Below are 20,318 nucleotides of genomic sequence, written 5' to 3'. Positions count from 1 at the left end.
ATGTAGACTCATCACTCCTGCCTCTGCACTCAGGAACCACTCCTGGCAGTGCTCGGGCAACTGTGTGGGGTGCCAGGGATCGAACCCAGGTTGATTGAAGAGAAGCACCTTCCCTGCTGACTATGGCCCTATCCTCCTTTTCGTGTCTTCCCTGATGAACAGAATTGTGTATAATGCATGATCTCTCCTTGGTGACTGGTTAATTTTTTTTTATTTTTGCTCAGAGATTATTCCTAGTGCTGCACTCAGGAATTACTCTTGGTGGGTTCAGGGAACCAAATGGGATGCTGGGGATCGAGCCTGTTTCGGCCACATGCAAGACAAATGTCCTACCCACTGTACCATGGCTCCAACCCCTGCTGATTTTTTTTTTTAATGACAATATTTTCTTTACTGTCAAGAGCATTTACACAATATTAACATGAAGAGAAAAGGAAACCACTCTTTATTGAATCATTGTGAGACAGAGCATTATAAAATTATTCACGATTGCATACACACAATGTTCATACAGTCATACAATGTTTTGACATCCATCCCTTCACCAGTGTAATTTTGAACACCAGTGAACCCAGTTTCCCTCCCACCCCTTCAAGCCACACACCCCTGATTCCATCTGCTTCTATGGCAGGCATCTCTCTCTCTCTCTCTCTCTCTCTCTCTCTCTCTCTCTCTCTCTCTCTCTCTCTCTGTCTCTCTGTCTCTCTCTCTGTCTCTCTCTCTGTCTCTCTCTCTGTCTCTCTCTCTCTTCCTCTTTTCTTTCTCTCATTATGGTTTGTAATACAGATGCTGAAAGGTTACCATCTATATACCTTTACCTGCTTTCAACATTCAGTTCTTGTCCAGAATGATCATTTCCAACTAATATTGTCATAATGAATCCTCCTCTATCTTCACTACCCTCCATCTCCCACACCATTGACCAACCACTGACCAGTCCTCCTGGTTCATTTTCCCTGGTCTTGGATATTAGTTTCACACTGAGGAAACCATATTCTCAACAGCCACTCCCTCGCAAGTCCAGAGAAATCAAACTACTGCAAAGACCAGGTTTAGAGATTCTAAGTACAAAGTTTTGTAGAGGAAATGAAACAGAATTATTCACCGTGACAATTAGGAAATGCATTAAATCTGAAGTCCTCTTCATCCACACAATGTGTGACATTTGCAGGGTGCTTGGCTGACACCCTATTTTCTGTCTGAACTGCACTCTCCTGTTCGTTAGCCAGCAGCTAGCTGACCTCATGGCTACTACATATTAACCCAAAAACCCCCTCCTTCCCATCTTCACAGCATTCACCAAAAATCAAGAAAGAAACCGAAAATGCACCTTTCAGAGGCAGGGATTCAAGAAACCATTTTCTCCCCAGAAAGCACAGAATACATATCATCTGCAGCTCTTTAAAACTGTGACCTTTCAGAAGCTCTTCCAACATTAGGGAGACCATTTTAATTAAAAGAAAGGGCAGCAGAGAGCCTAAGGAGAGGAGAATGCTTCTTACCCTATATTAGAAAAAAGGTGGATTTTCTCAGAGTTCCCTGCCCACAAGGGAAATGCAAACCCCAGGGACAAGACTCATGAAAAATGCAGAGACAGAAGCACAGGTGCTGAGGGCCACAGCATAAGGAGCCTGACAGACTCCAGAGGGGTGAAATTCCCTCGGTGTTAATACAGCTAACAAAGCAGACACCTGATCTTTTAAACAAGAAGATTCTGTTTCTCTCCCATTCACAGGAATTTAAAGCAATGCTTAATCCAATTCTACCTTCTCTAGATCCCTGCCAATAAGTGTCTGAATATCCTTCCGCAGGAGAAGTCCAAATTCAATCCTAGTATTGTTTTTCTCTAATGAGGCCTGCGAATTTAAAATTGTAATAGAAACAAGCCTGTAACAACTCCAAGCCCACTAGGAAATGAGCTCCCGCTCCGGCATTTCTGTATAGGCGACCTTGACACACAAAGCTGGAAACTAAGTCCTCCCCTCAGAGAAACACACTGCCGTTATCACATTTCTGACAAGGAGAGAAGAAATAAATTGTCTCAAGGGGGTTCTGTCCTAAAGAGAGAGCATTCTGGAAAGCCTTGGCAGAGACATCCGTGGAGGACAGAAAGGGAAGGGGAGAGGGACGGGAAAGAGGTTCTTATCCCAAAGGACCCATCATGATCGCCAGCAAGACAAGTTTATTTTTGCTCAGAGATTATCCCTAAAGCTGCACTCAGGAATTACTCCTGGTGGGTTCAGGTAACCAAATGGGATGCTGGGGATCGAACCTGGTCCGGCCAATATTTGAACCTAGCCAATCGAACTTGGTCCACCCAATAATTCCTGAGTGCGTGAGCCAGGAGTAACCCCTGTGCATTGCCGGGAGTGACCCAAAAAGCCCCCCCCCCAAAAAAAAAAGTTTACAAGACCCAGACCAGACATCAGGTTTATCCACAGTAGTTCAGTGTGTTCAAGGTTAATGCGGGGAAAAAAAGGAAAATTCCCTCCTGTGCCTAGTGGTCCTAAAGCCATGCCATAGAGAAGTCAGCAAGAGTTTACAAGAACAAGGCTGGAGCGATAGCACAGCAGGCAGGGCGTTTGCTTTGCATGCGGCCGACTCGGGTTCAATTCCCAGCATCCCATATGATTCCCTGAGCACCGCCAGAAATAATTCCTGAGTGCGTGAGCCAGGAGTAACCCCTGTGCATTCCAGGAGTGACCCAAAAAGCCCCCCCAAAAAAAAGTTTACAAGAACAGAGTCCCTTGGTGGATCGAGACTACAAAGAATACAGGGCGTAGGGCTCTTGGCTGACACATCACACACACACCACACACCTTGCTACACATATGTAAGTGGATATGTGGCAAGGTCAAAGATCTTTTCAATGTCTGCAGTGGCAGATACAATGGATCTGTCAAACTATCTTTAGAGATGACTGGAAAGGCACAGCAAACACTGGGGGAGGAGGGGGGTGGAATAGCCATATATCCTTCAAGAGAAATGGTCAGTTCTAGGACTGGGACAGAAAAATAAGATGAGCCTGGAGCTTATCCCTGCACAATACATACTCTGAGACCACATACAAATAAAGGCCATAGCCTCATTTTACAAACTGCTTAAGCTGACACACCACGTCAGAAATTTAGCTTCAAACCAACTAATAAAGATAGTAGGTCTTTCACCTTTTCTGATCAAGCACCCTCTATGTTCTACCCATCTCTTAAGTTTACATACATGTGTAAAAAAATATGTTAACAAATAATCACTAATGGGGAAATGGAGGTGATGGTCAAACTCAAGCAAACATAGGTAGGTTCCAAGTATGAGACACAAGTGTGAACAATGCATCTCAGGACCTTTAATGCACAATCTAAGACAGTTATCCAGATGTCGGCTACAACAGGTGTGATGAGCTTTATTTAGACCACAGAGTGGGGAACTGGTTATGTGGCAATTTTTAAGGAAAAGAAAACCACTAATGGGCTGCACAGAGTGTCCAGGGCTCAGAGCACTTGGCTTGCATGTGGCTAACCCAGGTTCAATCCAGGAAACCACAAATGATCCCTTGAGAATAGCCATGAGCGATCCCTGAGCTCCACTGGGTACGACCCAACTCCTCTCCTTCTCAAAACAAAACACGTGTGTGTTTATCACTGACCACAAGAGTTTTGTTTTTCAAAAGAGGGCAAGAGTCTCCAGCACTGAGAACCATTAACCCAGGAAGGATGAACTGAAAATCAAGAACTCCAGCAGATTGCAAAACAAACCTTTATGTTTTATTTAATACGCCACTTTCTGCCTGTGATAAGCAAGATGAAAGCCCCACATGTGGGGATTCGTGTGTTAAACCCCTGAACTTGTGATTATTTCAAGTACCAAGCAGAGGGGGGAGGCTGCCAGTAAGCTACCTGACAAGAGCAACACTAGCTTGGATAATCCATGTGGGCCCGATGTAATCACAAGAATGCTTACAGGGGCTGGAGCGATAGCACAGCGGGTAGGGTGTCTGCCTTGCACGTGTTCTATTCCCAGCATCCTATATGGTCCCCTGAGCACCGCCAGGGGTAATTCCTGAGTGCAGAGCCAGGAGTAACCCCGATGCATCGCCAGGTGTGACCCAAAAAAGGCAAACAAAAGAAAAGAGACTCCAAATAAGAAAAGGGGGGGAAAAACCTTTTTTTTAAAAAAAAAAAAAAAAAAAAGGAATGCTTGCAGGTGAAATAGGGAGGCAGGGAAAGAGACATCAGAGATAACCAAGACATCAGAGATGCTATGTTTCTTGCTTGGAAGGTAGAGAGAGGGTGCTGGCGAGCAGGGAAACATTCTCCCCTCCAGCTCAAAGAGGACACATCCTCGCCAGCACCTTAATTTCAGTCTAGGAAGCCTATTTTAGGCCCCCAAACAAAGTCTGGGCTGATTCTCTGTAGTAACAATAAGAATGAGCTAGTGCCCTTCTGCTTTTATGAGAACCCTTTTAACCCAACACTTGGGGGGAGGGGAAGGGGGTTTTACCACAAGCCAATGAAAGGGGGAGAGAGGTCATTGATATTTCAAAGTAACAGCCACAACTAGAGGACTCAAAAGATCAAAAGCTCAAAGAATTCAGGAACTGGAGCACAGCAGGTAGGGTATTTGCCTTGCACGCAGCCAACCCAGGTTCGATTCCCAGCATCCCATACGGTTCCCCAAGCACCACCAGGAGTAATTCCTGGGTGCAGAGCCAGGAGTTTCCCCTGTGCATCGCCGGGTGTGACCCAAAAAGCAAAACAAACAAACAAAAAAAAACCCTCCAAGAATTCATCAATGTGAATTCTGTGCTTGAGATCTTCCCACTAACCCACCTGGAGCTTCATGAAACAACAGAAACTTACTTCTCACAGCACCACAGGCTGGATGGCCCAAGACTAAGGTGGAAGCAGATTCACTGTCCCAAGAAGACTGGCTTAGCTTCCTGCCTTCGTGAATCCGCCTTTCAGCTTCTTGTCCTCGAGGAGTCAGACAGAAAGCACTGCTTTCTTCCCTTTATAAGGGCATCAGCTCTATCTGATTAGAGCCCCACCATCAGGACTTCATTTCACCCTAAACTACCTCCTCACATGTCCTAAGTATAGCCACCTGGCTTAAGGTGTTTTAACAAGTGAAATCCTGTGAGATGTAAACACTCCAAAGACACAAAACAATCTCTCTTATATGTGGGAAATAAAATAAACAACCCCCTCCTAAAAAAAAAAAAAAAAGGGCTGGAGCAATAGTACACCGGGTAGGGCGTTTGCCTTGCATGCAGCTGACTAGGTTCGATTCCCAGCATCCCATATGGTCCCCCTAGCACTGCCAGGAGTAATTCCTGAGTGCAGAGCCAGGAGTAAACCCTGAGCATTACCGGGTGTGACCATCAAAGCAAAAAAAAAAAAAAAAGAGTGAGAGAGAAGAGGCACAGATGACTGCAATATATATATACTGTATCTGTAAAACTATAACCATAAATTTACTTTCTACAACTGAGTAAACTTAAGAAAAGTAGCATAAACTAAAACCACTTATAAGAATCAGAAATGATTGGTAACCCAAAGAAAAGAACTCAAAATTCATTCTTTTTTTTTTTTTCTTTTTGGGTCACACCCGGCGATGCACAAGGATTACTCCTGACTCTGCACTCAGGAATTACTCCTGGCGGTGCTCAGGGGACCATATGGGATGCTGGGATTCGAACCCGGGTCGGCTGCGTACAAGGCAAACGCCCTACCCACTATGCTATCACTCCAGCCCCTCAAAATTCATTCTTAATGCCACAAACAAGTTTTTCACTTCTGGGCCACACCCAGCGGTATTCAGGGGTAACTCCTGGCTCATGCACTCAGGAATTACTACTGGCAGTACTCAGACGACCATATGGGATATCGGGGATCAAATCTAGGTCAGCTGCATATAAAGCAAGCATCCTAACCACTATACTCTCACTCTGGCCCCAATGCCACAAATTTATTCTGTAGATATAAATTCTACCATTAATGCAAGCTATTAATGCTCAGTACCAAATGAAACTACTGAAATTTCACACATGTGATAATACTTAGCAGATTTGAAATTTATCTTAGAAGTCAGTTTGAGTCTACCATTTTGAAATAACTATGTTAAAGATAAAATATTAAAGGGAATGTTAAATTCTGCCATTAGGTGAACAATCCTTGCTTGAATTACCCGCAGCCATCACATATACATTGATGGTCAAAATTAATGTCAAACACGAAGCCACAGAGATAGTACAGCAGGTAGGGAGCTTGCCTTGCACACAGCCAACCCAGGTTCAATCCCCAGCATCCGATATGGTTCCTGGAGAACTGCCAAGAGTAATTCCTGAGTGTGAAGCCAGAAGTAAGCACTAAGTGTCGCTGGGTATAGCCCCCCTCCCACCAAAAAGAAAAAAAGAAGAAAGAAAACTTAATGCCAAACATCCGACAGAAAAACAACACCATCATCAAAACAAGCCTTTTCTCTGTAACCTGTTTCTCTAATTCTTTTTCCAGTTGTAGGTTAAGTAACATGTTTACAATCAATAGTGTTAACATTTGTTAACATTTGTGACTTTGACATATACTGACTGCACCTTCACCACCACCAAAATGCCTCTACCACAGCCTCTATATCACTTCTTTCCCACCTTTTCCTCCCCACTTCCATCTACTGCTTAATAATCTCAGTTCTGCAATCCAAAATCATTATTCAAACTGTCTATTCCCTTGTTTTGTTTCTCTCCATGCCTACCACAGATGAATTAAATCATCTGGCATTTGTTCTTCTCCCTCCAATGTATTTCACTTAATATGATGCCCTTCAGTTCCATTCAAGCTGCAGCAAGTTGAAAGATTTTATCTTTTCTCATAGCTGTGTAATATTCCATTGCGTATATACATCATATATCTGACAATTGGGCTATTTCCAGAGCTTGGCTATTGTACTTAGCACCACAAAGAACATAGATGTGCATATATCTTTTCAGGTAAATTTTCTAGTGGCTTTGGAGTAGATGTGAAGAAAGGCTCTAAAAGCTCTATTCTTACTTTTTTTTGATGCCTCCATGCTAATTTCCATAGAGATTAAATCAGACAACATTCCCACCAACAGTGAATGAGGTTTCATTTTGCACTATATCCCTGCCAACACTGGCTGTTTCTAACATTTTTGCTATATGCCAATATGCTATATGCTATCATCTCAATGGTGTGAGATGGTTATCCCACTGCCAATGTGATTTGAATTTTCCTGATAGAAGTGACAATGAATATGTCTTAATATACCTTCAGAATGTCATATGTCCACTTTGGGAACATGTCTGTCCATCTCCTCTCCTAATCTGTAGATGGGGTTATCATTTTGTTGTTGTTGAGGATGATGAACTTTATGAGTGCTTTATTTATGTTGGATACCAGTCTTTCAAGTTTGTTTCCCCTGTGGATAAGACAGTTCAATTCAAACAAATCAAGACAGGAGGAACACAGAGAGAAGAATCAATGTATACTGTCCTCAAATTTCCCACTCTAGTTTGAACTAATATCAACAACCGAGAAAACAGTCAAAATTGTGGAGTAAAAGATAAGAAATGCTAGCAAGATTTTGTCTTTAATCGGCTCAGCTAAGGTTTGACTCATCTTTGCTTACAATCAATGGTTCAATCAATGACTAAAAGAGGAAACGAATGTCATGCCCATTTGGGAAAATGTCAGACTGTTACCCCACCTACTGTTCACTGTGAAAACTGCTTTAGTTGCTGTTTTCATTTCAGCTGTTAGCAGACACATTCGAGTGGCAGATGAAACCTAGGACTGACCTGAAATGTTCTTTTCATTGTTGTGTGAGAACTGGACAAAGGTTTTGAAATTAAATCTCTAAGTTCAGCCCTCATTAGCTAAATGATTTGATTTTCCTTTGATTACCCTAAGATAAAAATGCACCTACACATTTGCTTTTAACCGTACTATTTGTTTCTTATTTTTAAATACCTCTTTACTCAAAAGATTAGTAATGAATAAGGAGGCACTGACACTTCAGGCACTTGTGTTTTGTTTTTTGGGGGGTCACGCCCAACAGTGCTCATGGCTTACTCTTGGCTCTGTGCTCAGGGATCACTCCTAGCAGGGCTCGGGGCACCATAAGGGGCACTCAGCCATGTGACAGGCAAGTGCCCTATCCCATTACCAACAGAGCAACTCTAGTGAAACCCAGTCACACAATTAGGCCTGAGCACTAAGCCACCAGCCCCACACAGCCTAGCCAAGTGTGGCCAGGAATGGTCCAAGCCCCCAAGCACATGAGAAAGCTCCCCCTCACACACACACACACACACACAAACACAATAATAATAATAACAAAAATAAGCCTGGGACTTGGGACTATAGCCCAATGGACAGGAACTCACGCATTATATATTGGAGCCTTGAGATTTATCCTCAGAACCGCAGAGTCTCTCCAAGCTGGCACAGCCAGGAGAAAACCCAGCACTAAGAAGGTACTAACCCAAAGTAATAATAATATTAAGTTACCTAACTACAATTTTTATGTGCAAAAGATGCATAACCTTTTTCTAAAATGACCCTGATTATATCCCTGCACAATACATGGTCCCCTGAGCACCACCAAGAGTGACCACTGAGCACAGAGGTTGGAGTAAGCGCTGAGCACTGCCAGATGTGCCCAAAAAACAAAGGAAAAAAAAAATCTGGACCAGGCCAGGTGTAGCTCAGTGGCTCAGCATATAGCACATGTTTCATATAGACTAGGCCCTGGATCAGAGTCCAGCAATTAAAACAAAATAAAATAGAAAGATACTTAAATATGGACTGGAGCTATAGCACAGTGGGTAGGGCGTTTGCCTTGCCCTCGGCCAACCTGGGTTTGATTCCTCCATCCCTCTCGGAGAGCCCGGCACGGCAGAGCCTGGCAAGCTACCTATGGCATATTCGATATACCAAAAACAGTAACAAGTCTCACAATGGAGACGTTACTGGTGCCCGCTCGAGCAAATCGATGAACAACTGGACAACAGTGCTACAATGCAGTCTTACGGTAGATATATTCCGACTGATCCTTAGCAGGGATAGGACACAAAGACAGTAGTAAGTACTGGAAGCAGGCAATGCATTCTATCAATCTTCTACATATTTTCAGTTTTCATGCTGTCCACGCCTATCAGTGATGCGACGCAAAGTGTGGTATGTGCATCCCTGGAAACACTGCACTTTACAGAAACTCTCTTTCAGGTAATTGTAGGCTGACAGATCAAGTTGGTAAATCCTTTTTTGAAAGGTATTCTAGCAACAGCAGGATAAAATTAAGTACATCAATTTATGTTTCTTTTCAACATCTTTTTGACAAAATTGACTCCAAAGGGAAGTGCTGTCTCTTAGTAACTGTTTGCACTGCTCCATAATGCCTTAATGGAAAATGTTCAGACCTCAAAGTTGTTGGTTATTTCCATCCAAAAGAAAAGCATTAAAAAGCATTGAGTTTTGGCACCTCATCACATACACACACAGACACATGCACATGTGAGTGGGTTCTAACAAAAGAAAATGAAAGTTTAGAGACAGGAACCTCAAACCCCAATAAGTTCATCAGAATAAATCTATAAAATTGAAATAATTATGTGCCACCGTGGCCTTTACTTCTCCCTATGATATTTCAAAGTGACAACTAAATTAAAAAACACCTTTTCAGCTACTTAAATTAATTTCTAAAGAAAAGAGAAAATGCTAGTATGTCACGCAGTAGAGATGAGGACCGAAATGAGCTACATGACTCTCTAAAGGTCACTTGCTGGGAACTGTGGAAGGCAATCATTTCTTTTTCTGGAGAAAACAGGAGGGGAGGAAAAAAAATCAATGGCTTAATAGATGATCTCACAAGAAACAGGACCTAGTAGTCTCAAGCCATGAGCTTGACACTTTCCATTGTAGCAGCAGTTTAAAGTCAAGACAGTGATGTTATTTTTTTTTTTTTTTGCTTTTGGGGTCACACCCGGCGATGCACAGGGGTTACTCCTGGCTCTATATTCAGGAATTACTCCTGGCGGTGCTCAGGGGACCATATGGGATGCTGGGAATCAAACCTGGGTCGGCTGCGTGCAAGGAAAATGCCCTACCCGCTGTGCTATTGCTCTAGCCCTAAGACAGTGATGTTATTAGGAATGATAGAAAGCTGTAAACCAAATCATGCAAATAGTACATAGCACCACCAGTTAAAAAAAGGCAAAAAGATACAATCCTCCAGATAAATATCTGCAATAACCTATCATACTAGAAATTGTTTCCAGGTAAATAGCATAATTTCAGTCCTCAAAATAGAGTATGATTACAACTAGGGGATTCATAAAGATCTTTCAAGGGATATGCGAGCAAGAATGTTCTTAAGGGAATCAAGTTCAGATACTCTTCCTGAAAGCAAAGCACTTCAGTGGGAACAGAGCTGTCCCTTCTCACCCTGTCTCATTCTGATTCTCTGGGTCATTCCTGAGCTCCCAGCAAAAAGGTAATTTCAAAGATTCCTTTTTGGTTTTTTTAATCTGTTTTTTGTGGTGCCATAGATCAAACCCGAGACCTCACCCATGCAAAGAAAGTGTGTCTACTGCTGAGCGGCATCCTGGCCTCAAAGGATGTAAATAAAGTTGTAGTTTTGAAAGCATATCTCTCAAGACCATATAATAAGTCCTTTTGCAAATTAGGTAATTTTCAGTTGCACGGCTCTCAACCAAACTGGATGACCTAACCCAGTAAGCAGCTGGGAGACTGAAAGATTTTTATAAGGGGCCCAAGTCATAGTACAGAAGTCGGGGTGCTTGCCTTGCACTCCGTGGATCTGCAATCAATCCCGTCCCCCAAGAACTGCCAGGAGTGATCCCTAATTGCAGAGCACTTAAGTAAGCCCTGAACGCCGCTGAGTGTGGCCCAAAAATACATAAAATAGGTTTATAATAATGACTTTTGGCATTCAACTAGAAAGGTATTCAAAGAATTGAGTAACACTTACTATGATGAAACTCCAACCATTGCCATCTGCCTATCTGTGAGAATAACGTTTCTCTGTGCTTTCATCTATAAAGACAAAAACTGGGAAGCGAATCGATGCTGAATCCTGTCTCATTCAGGCAGAAAGTCAGTCATCCGCATGCCACTAGAAGAGCGAGGGGAGATAAGATGTATCTACGATAAACTGTTATCTTTATGTGTAATAACTGCAATTCCAAATAATTGTATATGAATCAATGTCACAGTAATCCCATCTAAAAGAAAGATTTTTAGGAGGTTGATGCTCATGCCTTGCATGCAGCCTACCCCCAGTTTGCAACTGTTCTTTGAGCAACACAGGGTGTTGCTAGAGAGCAGAGAACGGAGTGAGAGTTGGAATAGTAGGTGGCACCACATGGAACCACCGGAAGGTGCTAGGGCACTGCTTGGAGTACCCAAATATAAATAAGGAAATAAAAGATTTTATACTCAAGCTGTGCTGGAGCGATAGCACAGAAGGTAGGGCATTTGCCTTGCACGTGGCCAACCCGGGTTTGATTCCTCCGTCCCTCTCAAAGAGCGGGGCAAGCTATAGAGAGTATCCCACCCACATGGCAAAGCCTGGCAAGCTACCCATGTCATGTTCGATATGCCAAAAACAGTAACAACAAGTCTCACAATGGAGAAGTTACTGGTGCCCACTCGAGCAAATCGATGAACAATGGGATGACAGTGATACAGTGATACCCAAGCAGTAAGGTTACAGGCATTTTCTTCACATCCACCTCCTCCCTCGCCCCACCCACCCTTCTTTCATGTTGCTGATATGAGGATGTCACACAGCAGCTGTGGTGCTGTGCTCAGGGGCTACACACCCTGCTGCTTGGTCCTCCCACGCTGCTCCCCATGAGCCATGCTATGTCCATGAATTTTCGGTGGGGGCGGCACTCTAGCCTGTGTGCACAGACACTCTGCATCTAGTGCTCAGAGGGGCTCACTCCGCAGTACACGCAAGCACCGGTGGGATCAGTGCCCACACATCTGTTTGAGAGGCAGTGCCCGCCGGGGGCGTGCACCCCATTGCCATGGTGCCTTACCACCCCTGGCCGCAGGCAGGGTGGGGAAGGGGGTGAGGGGGAGTGGTGAGGGAAGGGTAGGCGATCATCTGTGGCACCAGAAATAAGAGAGAGAACTTCCAACCTCAAAGGGTCACACTTGGCACAGGGGGAGTGCAGGGCGTTAAACTCAGCAGTTCACCTCCAGGCCTCTAAGGGGCACTTTCCCGCCTACTCCAAATGGAATCCCTGTGACTGAGAGCTTCCACAAGCAAGGCCCAGTTATGCGGGTTCCAGGACTGAATCTCCAGGCTGCATGGCGGCAGAGAACCTGGGCTGTCCCTGGGATCCCCAGATCCCCGCCCACCCAGCAGACTGGCTGTCATGCCCACAATTTGCCTCTAGGTGCCATCTTAGCACACCAACAGCCCAGGCCCAGAGACTCGCAATTGAATCCCAAAATGTACTAGTGTCATACAGAGATGTCTCTGGAACCCAACCATTTGCAATCTAGAGATGTACATTTACAATCGCGACCATGTGAACTCTCATGATATTCAAAATGAGCAACGGAAAACAAATTATCTAGCATCTGCCCCTGGCAGGTAGGCTTGAATGGTGGTGGGAAATTTCAAGCAAAACATAATGCCCAAAATAAGAGACAGAGTATTGGGCACATTGCCGTAGCGGCAGGGTGAGGAATGGGATGTGGGTGGTGGAAAATGTGCGCTGGTGGAGGGATGGTGTTCCATCACTGTATGGCTGAATCTCAGGCATGAAAGCTATGTAACTCTATCTCATGATGATACAATTAAAAAAAAGTAATGTGGAGTTCATGCCCAATTCAATCAGCTCAATCAATGGCTGAACAAATAGCAGTACTCCTACATTTAAAAAAAAAAAAAGGGAGGGAGGCATTTTCCCCCCCACAAATTAAAATTAAAACTAGCTCTCAGGGTGGAGAGCTAGTACAGCATGTAGATCACTGGCCTTCCACGCAGACAACCTGACCCCAGCACCTCATACGCCCTCCCCACCCCAAGCATCACCAGGAGTGATCCCTGAGGAGCCAGCCAGGATGTAAGCCCTGAGCACCACCAGGTATGGGAAAAAAAAAAAAAAATTAATTAAATAAAATGTTCTGCCACTCCTACAGGGAAGCAGAAAAAGTCATCAAACATTCTGAAGACCCGCTAATTCGGAATAGACAGTACTGCACAATAACAAACCTGGAGTTCAAAGTCATAAGCAAGCAGCGTGGGGAGGGCGGGCAGTGGGGGGAGTTGCTGGGGGCGAGGGGGGAGGAAACTGATTTTATATATTGATTCCATTCGTTAAACACAACTGCAACCCAAAGTAGAATCAGTACAATTAGTTTTTTTTAAAAAAAAAAAAAACATCCATTTGGATGAAGTTCTATGGGAATGTAGAATTAAAACAAAGCTAGGGGCTGCCCAGTTAAATAGTCTGGATTTTTCTGGAGCATGTAGCCACATTCACGGCCACGACATGTCCAAACTCTACAACACTGACATCCTAGTAGTAGCACACCAGATTGGATGGAATATAACGCAGAGGTCAACTAAACTAATATGCTTAATTTGCAACAACAGCTCAGTAAAATCTCAGATAAAGACTTACTGTTCCCAGGATGAGAAAGTTTTCTACAGAAATAATTTTTGTTTTTTTTTTTGTTTTTTTTTTTGTTTTTTTGCTTTTTGGGACACACCTGGCGATGCACAGGGGTTACTCCTGGCTCTGCACTCAGGAGTTACTCCTGGCGGTGCTCAGGGGACCATATGGGATGCTGGGATTTGAACCCGGGTCGGCCGCGTGCAAGGCAAACGCCCTACCCGCTGTGCTATCGCTCCAGCCCCAACAGAAATAATTTTTGATCATTCCTTTAGCCATTAATAGTAGCACTGTAGCACTGTCATCCCGTTCATCGATTTGTTCATCGATTTGCTCAAGGGGGCACTAGTAACATCTCCATTGTGAGACTGTTTTTGGCATATCGAATACGCCACAGGGAGCTTGCGAGGCTCTGCCATGCGGGCGGGATACTCTCGGTAGCTTGCCGGGCTCTCCGAGAGGGATGGAAGAATCAAACCCAGGTCGGCCACGTGCAAGGCAAACGCCTTACCCGCGGTGCAATCGCTCCAGCCCCATTTAACAGTAACAAACAATATAAAATAAATTACTGTGGGCCTGCTGCAGAGGCAGGCTTGAGCAGTGGTTGGGAAAATGAGACAGTAATGTGACAGTGGTGGTGGGAGTGGTGTTGGAATAACTGAATGTCTAACAAATCATCATGATCAATTTTGTAAACCACGGTATCTAAATAAAGAGAGGAAAAGATTAAAATCAAACAAAGAGGACCAGAGAGCTAGTGTAGGGGGTTAAGTTGCTGGCCCTGCATGCAGACTCAATTCCTGGCAGCGAATATAATCCACCAAGCACCAGCAGGGATGACCCCTCACCACAGAACCAGATGTAAGCCCTGAGAAGCACTGGGTACAACTCAAACCCAGCCCCAAAAATAATAAGTCAATTAAATATCAACCTAGGGTTGGGGATACAGTTCAGGAATTAAGGCACAGTCCTTCCATATGGCCAACCTTGTTTTGATCACTGGCACCACAGAGTCCCTGGACACCACTAGTGGCCCCTGAGTACCACCCCAGTGGCCCAGGTAATCCCTAGATATGAAGAGCCCCAGAACCGTCACATCCTTGGTTCCTTGCACTGAACAGTTAGTTGGCCCAGACACACCAAGAGGGGCCCCCAGGTCTCCTAACTGCTATTTGGAAGACCCAAAATAAATAAGGTTAAATATTGATATGATATACTAGAAATTTTATGTCCAGAAACTACCTGAACCATTGACTTGCTTTTTTGTTCAAATATAAAATTAATTATATATATTTATAATTATATTTTGAACAAATATATTTTGTTCAAATATAAAATTAAATTACAATGTCATACATGCTTTCTAAAAGAACTTTTTGAGTTGAATACAGAGTTTTCAGAATCAGAGTTTCAAGAATCAGTTGTCTGTGTCAATAATGAAACATGGAAGTAAAAATGATGGTCAGTGGGGAAAGGAGACCTCAAAACAATACACAATGACAAGAATTAGGATGCCAGAACAGTATCTGAGTGGCAAAAGAGGGACAACTCCATACATCCCAGGACCAATTCTAAAGCAATTTTCTATCAGGACACTTCAGCATATGTAGTTTCTTTTTATTTATTTTCGGCACATTTAGTAGTGAGGCAAATTTGCTTCAGTCTTTCCAAAAAGGGGGAGAAAGAATAGTCAAGAGAAGTGATCTTCAGGCCTTAGTCAGTGGACCGTCCCACAGCCAGTCTGCAAGTAAACAGGCTGAGAAGGATGACTGGAAGTTGTCCTTTGAGCTGCAGCTGTAATAGGCTCCCGTCTTCAGCTGGCGGCATGAAGGCAAGTCCCTTCAGCAACACTGAGGGAGGGGCTTTCACATTGTTGCTTCCGGGTCCTCACCAAATTTAAACATTAGAGTCTGTTTTAGGAGGTGAAACAGCAGTGATGGAAAACTCCAAAACTCACAGGCATTTCGTATTGTTATTCAAGCAATTAATACTGCTTGCACATAAAAAGTCGGATATGACTAGAGAGATAGTACAGTGGGCAGAGCGCCTGCCTCACAAGCAACAGACCTGAACTGAACCACAGGCACCCTGCATGGTCCCCAGAGCACTGCTGGAAGTGATCCCTGAGCACAGAGCAGGGAGTAAACCCCGAGAACCATGGGGTGTGCACCCCCTCAAAAAAAAAAAAGTCAGGTGAGGGGGAAAGCAATGCCTCCAAGCTCTACTCTTCTTAAAGCAGTCAGAAATATCTTTGTATCTTAGACTGGACATAAGTAACTTAAAAATGAAAACCACGGGGCCAGAGAGTGAGTACAGCGTTTAAGGCACATGATTTGCATACAGTCCCCGAGCAATGCTGAGTGCAGCTGTGGAGGCCCCCAAGCACCCCAAGGTGACCCAGGTGGGTGATGCTTAGGCCCTTACACTGCACAGCCAACCCAGGTGGCTGAAAATGGCTAGGCAGATCCCTCCACCCTCTGCTTGGGAAATCTACCCCTTTAAAAAATAAGGGCCATGGAGATGGCTCAAGATGCTTGAGCCATGCTCTGCATGCACACAGGAAGCCCAGATTTGTTCCCAGGCACTGCATGGACCCCCTAGCACCAACAAATGTGAGCCCCCAAAAATAAATGAATATAAGTAACTGCCATTAAACAAATCAAGAAAGCAAAGGCTAACTGCAAAGATCCATAACAACTGAGCACTGTATCAGTTCCCATTTCAAATTTCAAACTTCTGTCACATTTCTTTCATATGTGAAGTCCTCGGTTCCATCCCCAACACCAGACAAACAACACCATAGAAATAATAATCTCACAATCACCCCTGATGCCATTTAGAGAAGTGAAAGAGCAGACCCTGGAAGGCCAGAGAGATGTTTCAGGGGGTTGTGTTGCATCTTGCATCTCCAGTCCTAAATTGGAATTCCCAGTGCCACGTGGTTGCCCAAGCACCACCAGGGGCCACTCCTGAGCACAGAATCAGGAACAGCTGTGCGAACTGCCTGGCGTAGCCCCTTCCTCCAAAAAAGAACAGGCTTAGGAGTTAGAAACACTGGTTTGAATCAAGGATCTGGAAATTGCTGGCTGAAAGGAAACTGGTAAATTATTTAACCTCCTTAACTGTAGGTGCTATTTACATGCTTCAGTATTTCCATCTCACACCTGGTGCTCAATAAATGAGTTATTCTGGGGAGAGAAAGAAAAAAAGAACTACCAATAGAACTTGTGTTCCCCTCTGTCAATATGGCTCATCACATATACAATATATATTATACATATATCATTACTAAACAAATCCTAGCACTTGAGGTTTTTCTTTTTGTTCATGATTGTATCAAGTACAACACTATGCTTATAATGGGTAGCCCATGAAGTAGCTTTGCGATATGCTTAACCAAACTCCACAGGCTAAGGGTTCGTACCATTTTGAAAGATTAGAAAATGCAAAGTAGGGGGCCTGAGTAATAACACAGCGGGTAGGGTGTTTGCCTTGCATGCAGCCGACCTGGGTTCAATCCCCGGCATCCCATATGGTGCATCCCATTGGTGCATCCCAAGCACTGCCAGAAGTAATTCCTGAGTACAGAGCCAGGAGTAACCCCTGAGCAACACAGGGTTTGATCCAGAAAAAAAGAAAAAGGAAAAAAAAAAGCAAAGTAATCATGCAAGTTTCCTTGAAGCCTTACCTAGCTAGAAGTTATTTTGTTGGCTTTTATTTTGTCTTGTTTTCCTAACCAGGATCTAACCAGGGTCAGCAAGAGCCTTTCCACTATACCATCTCTCTGGCACCAAACTCCACAATTCCCTTTACATACATACAAATATTTTCTGCTTTAGCCCTTGACTACCATTCTCCATCCTGTGTATACCTGCAGACCCGACGGTGTGCACATAGGTCCAGAGACCAGCAGTTATGACCAAGAGAGTAGACCAGTGGCTTTAACCTTTTCTACACGTGCTGACTCACTGCTTAAAACCACTGATCTAGGAGCCAGAGGATAGTACAGAAGACAGGGCGACTCAGTAGACCCGGGTTCTATCTCCGGCATCCCAAATGGTCCTCGGAGCACCACCAGGAGTAATTCCCAAGTGTAGAGCCAGGAGTAACTCCTGAGGAATGACCCAGAAAATTAAAAAAAAAAAAATTGAAACCCCACTAGCTCGGGGCTTACTCCCAGCTCTGTGCTCTGGCTTTGGGTTCAGGGGTCACTCCTTGAGGGTTCGGGGACCATATAGATGCCAGGGATCCTACCAGGGTCAGCATCCTGCCCGCTGTACTATTGCTCCAGCCCCCAGTTTTAGTTTTACAATGACAGAATGAAGTACCTAACCACACCCCAAATACAAGAGTTCAGTTCGTTCTCAGTCAATAACACCAATAAACACTTATCATGTGCCTACAGTGTGCCAGGAACAGGGTTGTGGGTGGGGCAGGGGTGGTTGGTGGGAAGAATGATTTTTTTTAAAACCTATCTGATAGTAAATGTGTTTCCCAGCGATTAAGACTGCCCAGGTCAGGGGTCCATGCTGCCCAGCAGGTGGTGGGCGGGGTGCATCAACAGGCTGATGGAGCCTTCAGGCTTCCTGATACCCCCAAATTGCAGCTGTGGCTCCGGCCAGGCCCCAACAACTTGTGACCAAGTTTCCCCAGAAATTAAACAGCAAAAAGTTAGGTATGTGGGAGTCACACCCACAAACCACTTTGGCTCAGCTATACAAGGTCAGCAAACTATTTAGCATCTGCCTATGGCGGCAGGCTGGAGCTGTGGTAGGAAGATTTAAAGTAATGGTGCTGGGAAGGTGCAATGTTGGAATTGCTGTTGAAATAATGGATGTAAACAATTAGTTTAAACAATTTTCACTGTCACTGTCATCCCGTTGCTCATCAATTTCTTCGAGCGGGCACTAGTAACATCTCTCATTGAGACACTTACTGTTACTGTTTTTGGCATATCCAATACGCACGGGTAGCTTGCCAGGCTCTGCGCCCCCCCCCCCCCCCCCCCCCCCGCGAGACACTCTCGGTAGCTTGCCCGGCTCTCCGAGAGGGGCGGAGGAATCGAACTCGGGTGGGCCGCGTGAAAGGCGAAAGCCCAACCGCTGTGCTATCGCTCCAGCCCTTAAACAACTTTATGGAGGAAAAAAATCTTTAAAATTAAAAAAAACAGGTCTCAGCACCTCGAAAACCAGTCCTGGGCGCACCCCCATCCCACAAAGGTGAAATAAAAAACAGCCCGCTGGAACCCTAGGGGCACCTAGACTCGCAACCCTGACACACAGCTCCGGTGGGTGTTCACACAGCAGTGGGGGGCCGACTCCAGGGCCAGGATGAGAACCCGGAACCCCCCACCCCGAGGGGCGGGAGACGCAGCCCCGGACGCGCCACGTGCACCCCCGGCGCGCCCCCGCCCGCCCCGCGCAGGCGCCGCCCGCCCCGCGCAGGCGCCGCCCGCCCCGCGCCCCGCGCGCCCCTCCCGGCTCCGCGGCCCCGCGCCCGGCCCCGGCGCTGCTTACCGGCTCGGTGGGCCCCGAGAAGCGGCCCCCAGGCTCCCGGCGGCCGCCTCGCGGGCCTCCCCGGCCTCCCCCTGCTCCGCCGCCGCCTCCTCGGCCGCGGTGGCCTCCGCGGAAACCCCGGCCGCGGGCCCGGCGGCCGCCTCCGTCCCCGCCGCCGCCGCCGCCTCTCGCCACCGCCGCCGCGGCCCCGGCCCGATCGCGATCCCCTCCGGGCCGGTCCCGGCCGGGCCGGCGGCCACGACCTCCCCGGGCTCCGCGCTCCGCCTGCATCGGGCCGCCGCCGAGCCGCCCGGGCCTCACCGGAAACGGGCCGCGCCGAGCCGCCGCGAGCGACCGGCCCCCGGGACCCGCGTGCACGGCCTGCGGGGCTGGAGTGGGAGCTGCCGGGGGCGGGAGTGGCCCCGGGGCCCTGCGGGTGGGGTGGAAACCGGAGCTCGGGCGAGGCCCGGGGTTCCAGGAAAGGCCCTACCAGCCAGGGTTGCAAGTGGGGTACAGAAGGGGCGTGAGGGGTGGGGGGACGGCGGTAAGTTAGAAGGAAACAGCTAGGGAACAGTTTGTATCCTGTGAACTGGACTTTCTGCTTTAAAATGCACATATGCATGTGTTTGCAGAAGCACAGACTTTTTAGTGTAGCCCAAAAGGTTAGCTAGTGATTAGTTTCAAGAATGAAACTGCGTTTTCTACGCGGTGACACTGAACTCGACTTTCTGGAAGATGTATTGCGGGTGCTGGAGACCGAGTGCAGGCAGCGAGTGGGAAGGAAGGAACCGGCTAAGTTGGGAGATGGAGAGAGGAGGCTTGGAGCTCAGACTTCCCAATTCTAGTGGCTCAGAAGGTGCGGCCCAGTGCGGGGCTGGAGTGATAGCACAGCGGGTAGGGCATTTGCCTTGCACATGGCGGACCCGGGTTTAAGATTCCCAGTATCCCATATGGTCCCCTGAGCACCGACAGGGGTAATTCCTGAGTGAGTGCAGAGCCAGGAGTAACCCCTGTGCATCGCCGGCTGTGACCTAAAAAGCAAAAAAAAAAAAAAATGGCCGGTGAGAGAAGTAACCGTTTTACTGGTGTGAGACAGTTAAGTTGGGGTGGAACTGACACTCCACCTGTCTTAGTGCAAGCTAAGTGTGCCCATG

At 46.0% G+C, this 20,318-nt stretch overlaps 2 protein-coding genes across 2 annotated transcripts in view; one reads left to right on the top strand and one right to left on the bottom strand.

The window, feature by feature from the left end:
• The window catches only part of AVEN (apoptosis and caspase activation inhibitor), a 174,004-nt gene extending 154,429 nt beyond the window's left edge, over positions 1-19,575 (bottom strand). Inside the window, exon 1 of the mRNA XM_055132602.1 lies at positions 19,186-19,575. Within this exon, the coding sequence (XP_054988577.1) occupies positions 19,186-19,455 (270 nt within the window). The 5' untranslated portion in view covers positions 19,456-19,575. The remainder of the gene's footprint in view (positions 1-19,185) is intronic.
• Positions 1-20,318, top strand: part of CHRM5 (cholinergic receptor muscarinic 5) — an 81,419-nt gene that overhangs the window by 41,295 nt on the left and 19,806 nt on the right. The gene's annotated exons all lie outside the window — the stretch shown is intronic.

The sequence above is a fragment of the Sorex araneus genome, chromosome 3 (genome assembly GCF_027595985.1).
Source record: "Sorex araneus isolate mSorAra2 chromosome 3, mSorAra2.pri, whole genome shotgun sequence".
Classification (NCBI taxonomy): domain Eukaryota; kingdom Metazoa; phylum Chordata; class Mammalia; order Eulipotyphla; family Soricidae; genus Sorex; species Sorex araneus.
The sequence above is the reverse complement of the archived record's forward strand: the minus strand, read 5'-3'. Positions and strand labels throughout refer to the sequence as shown.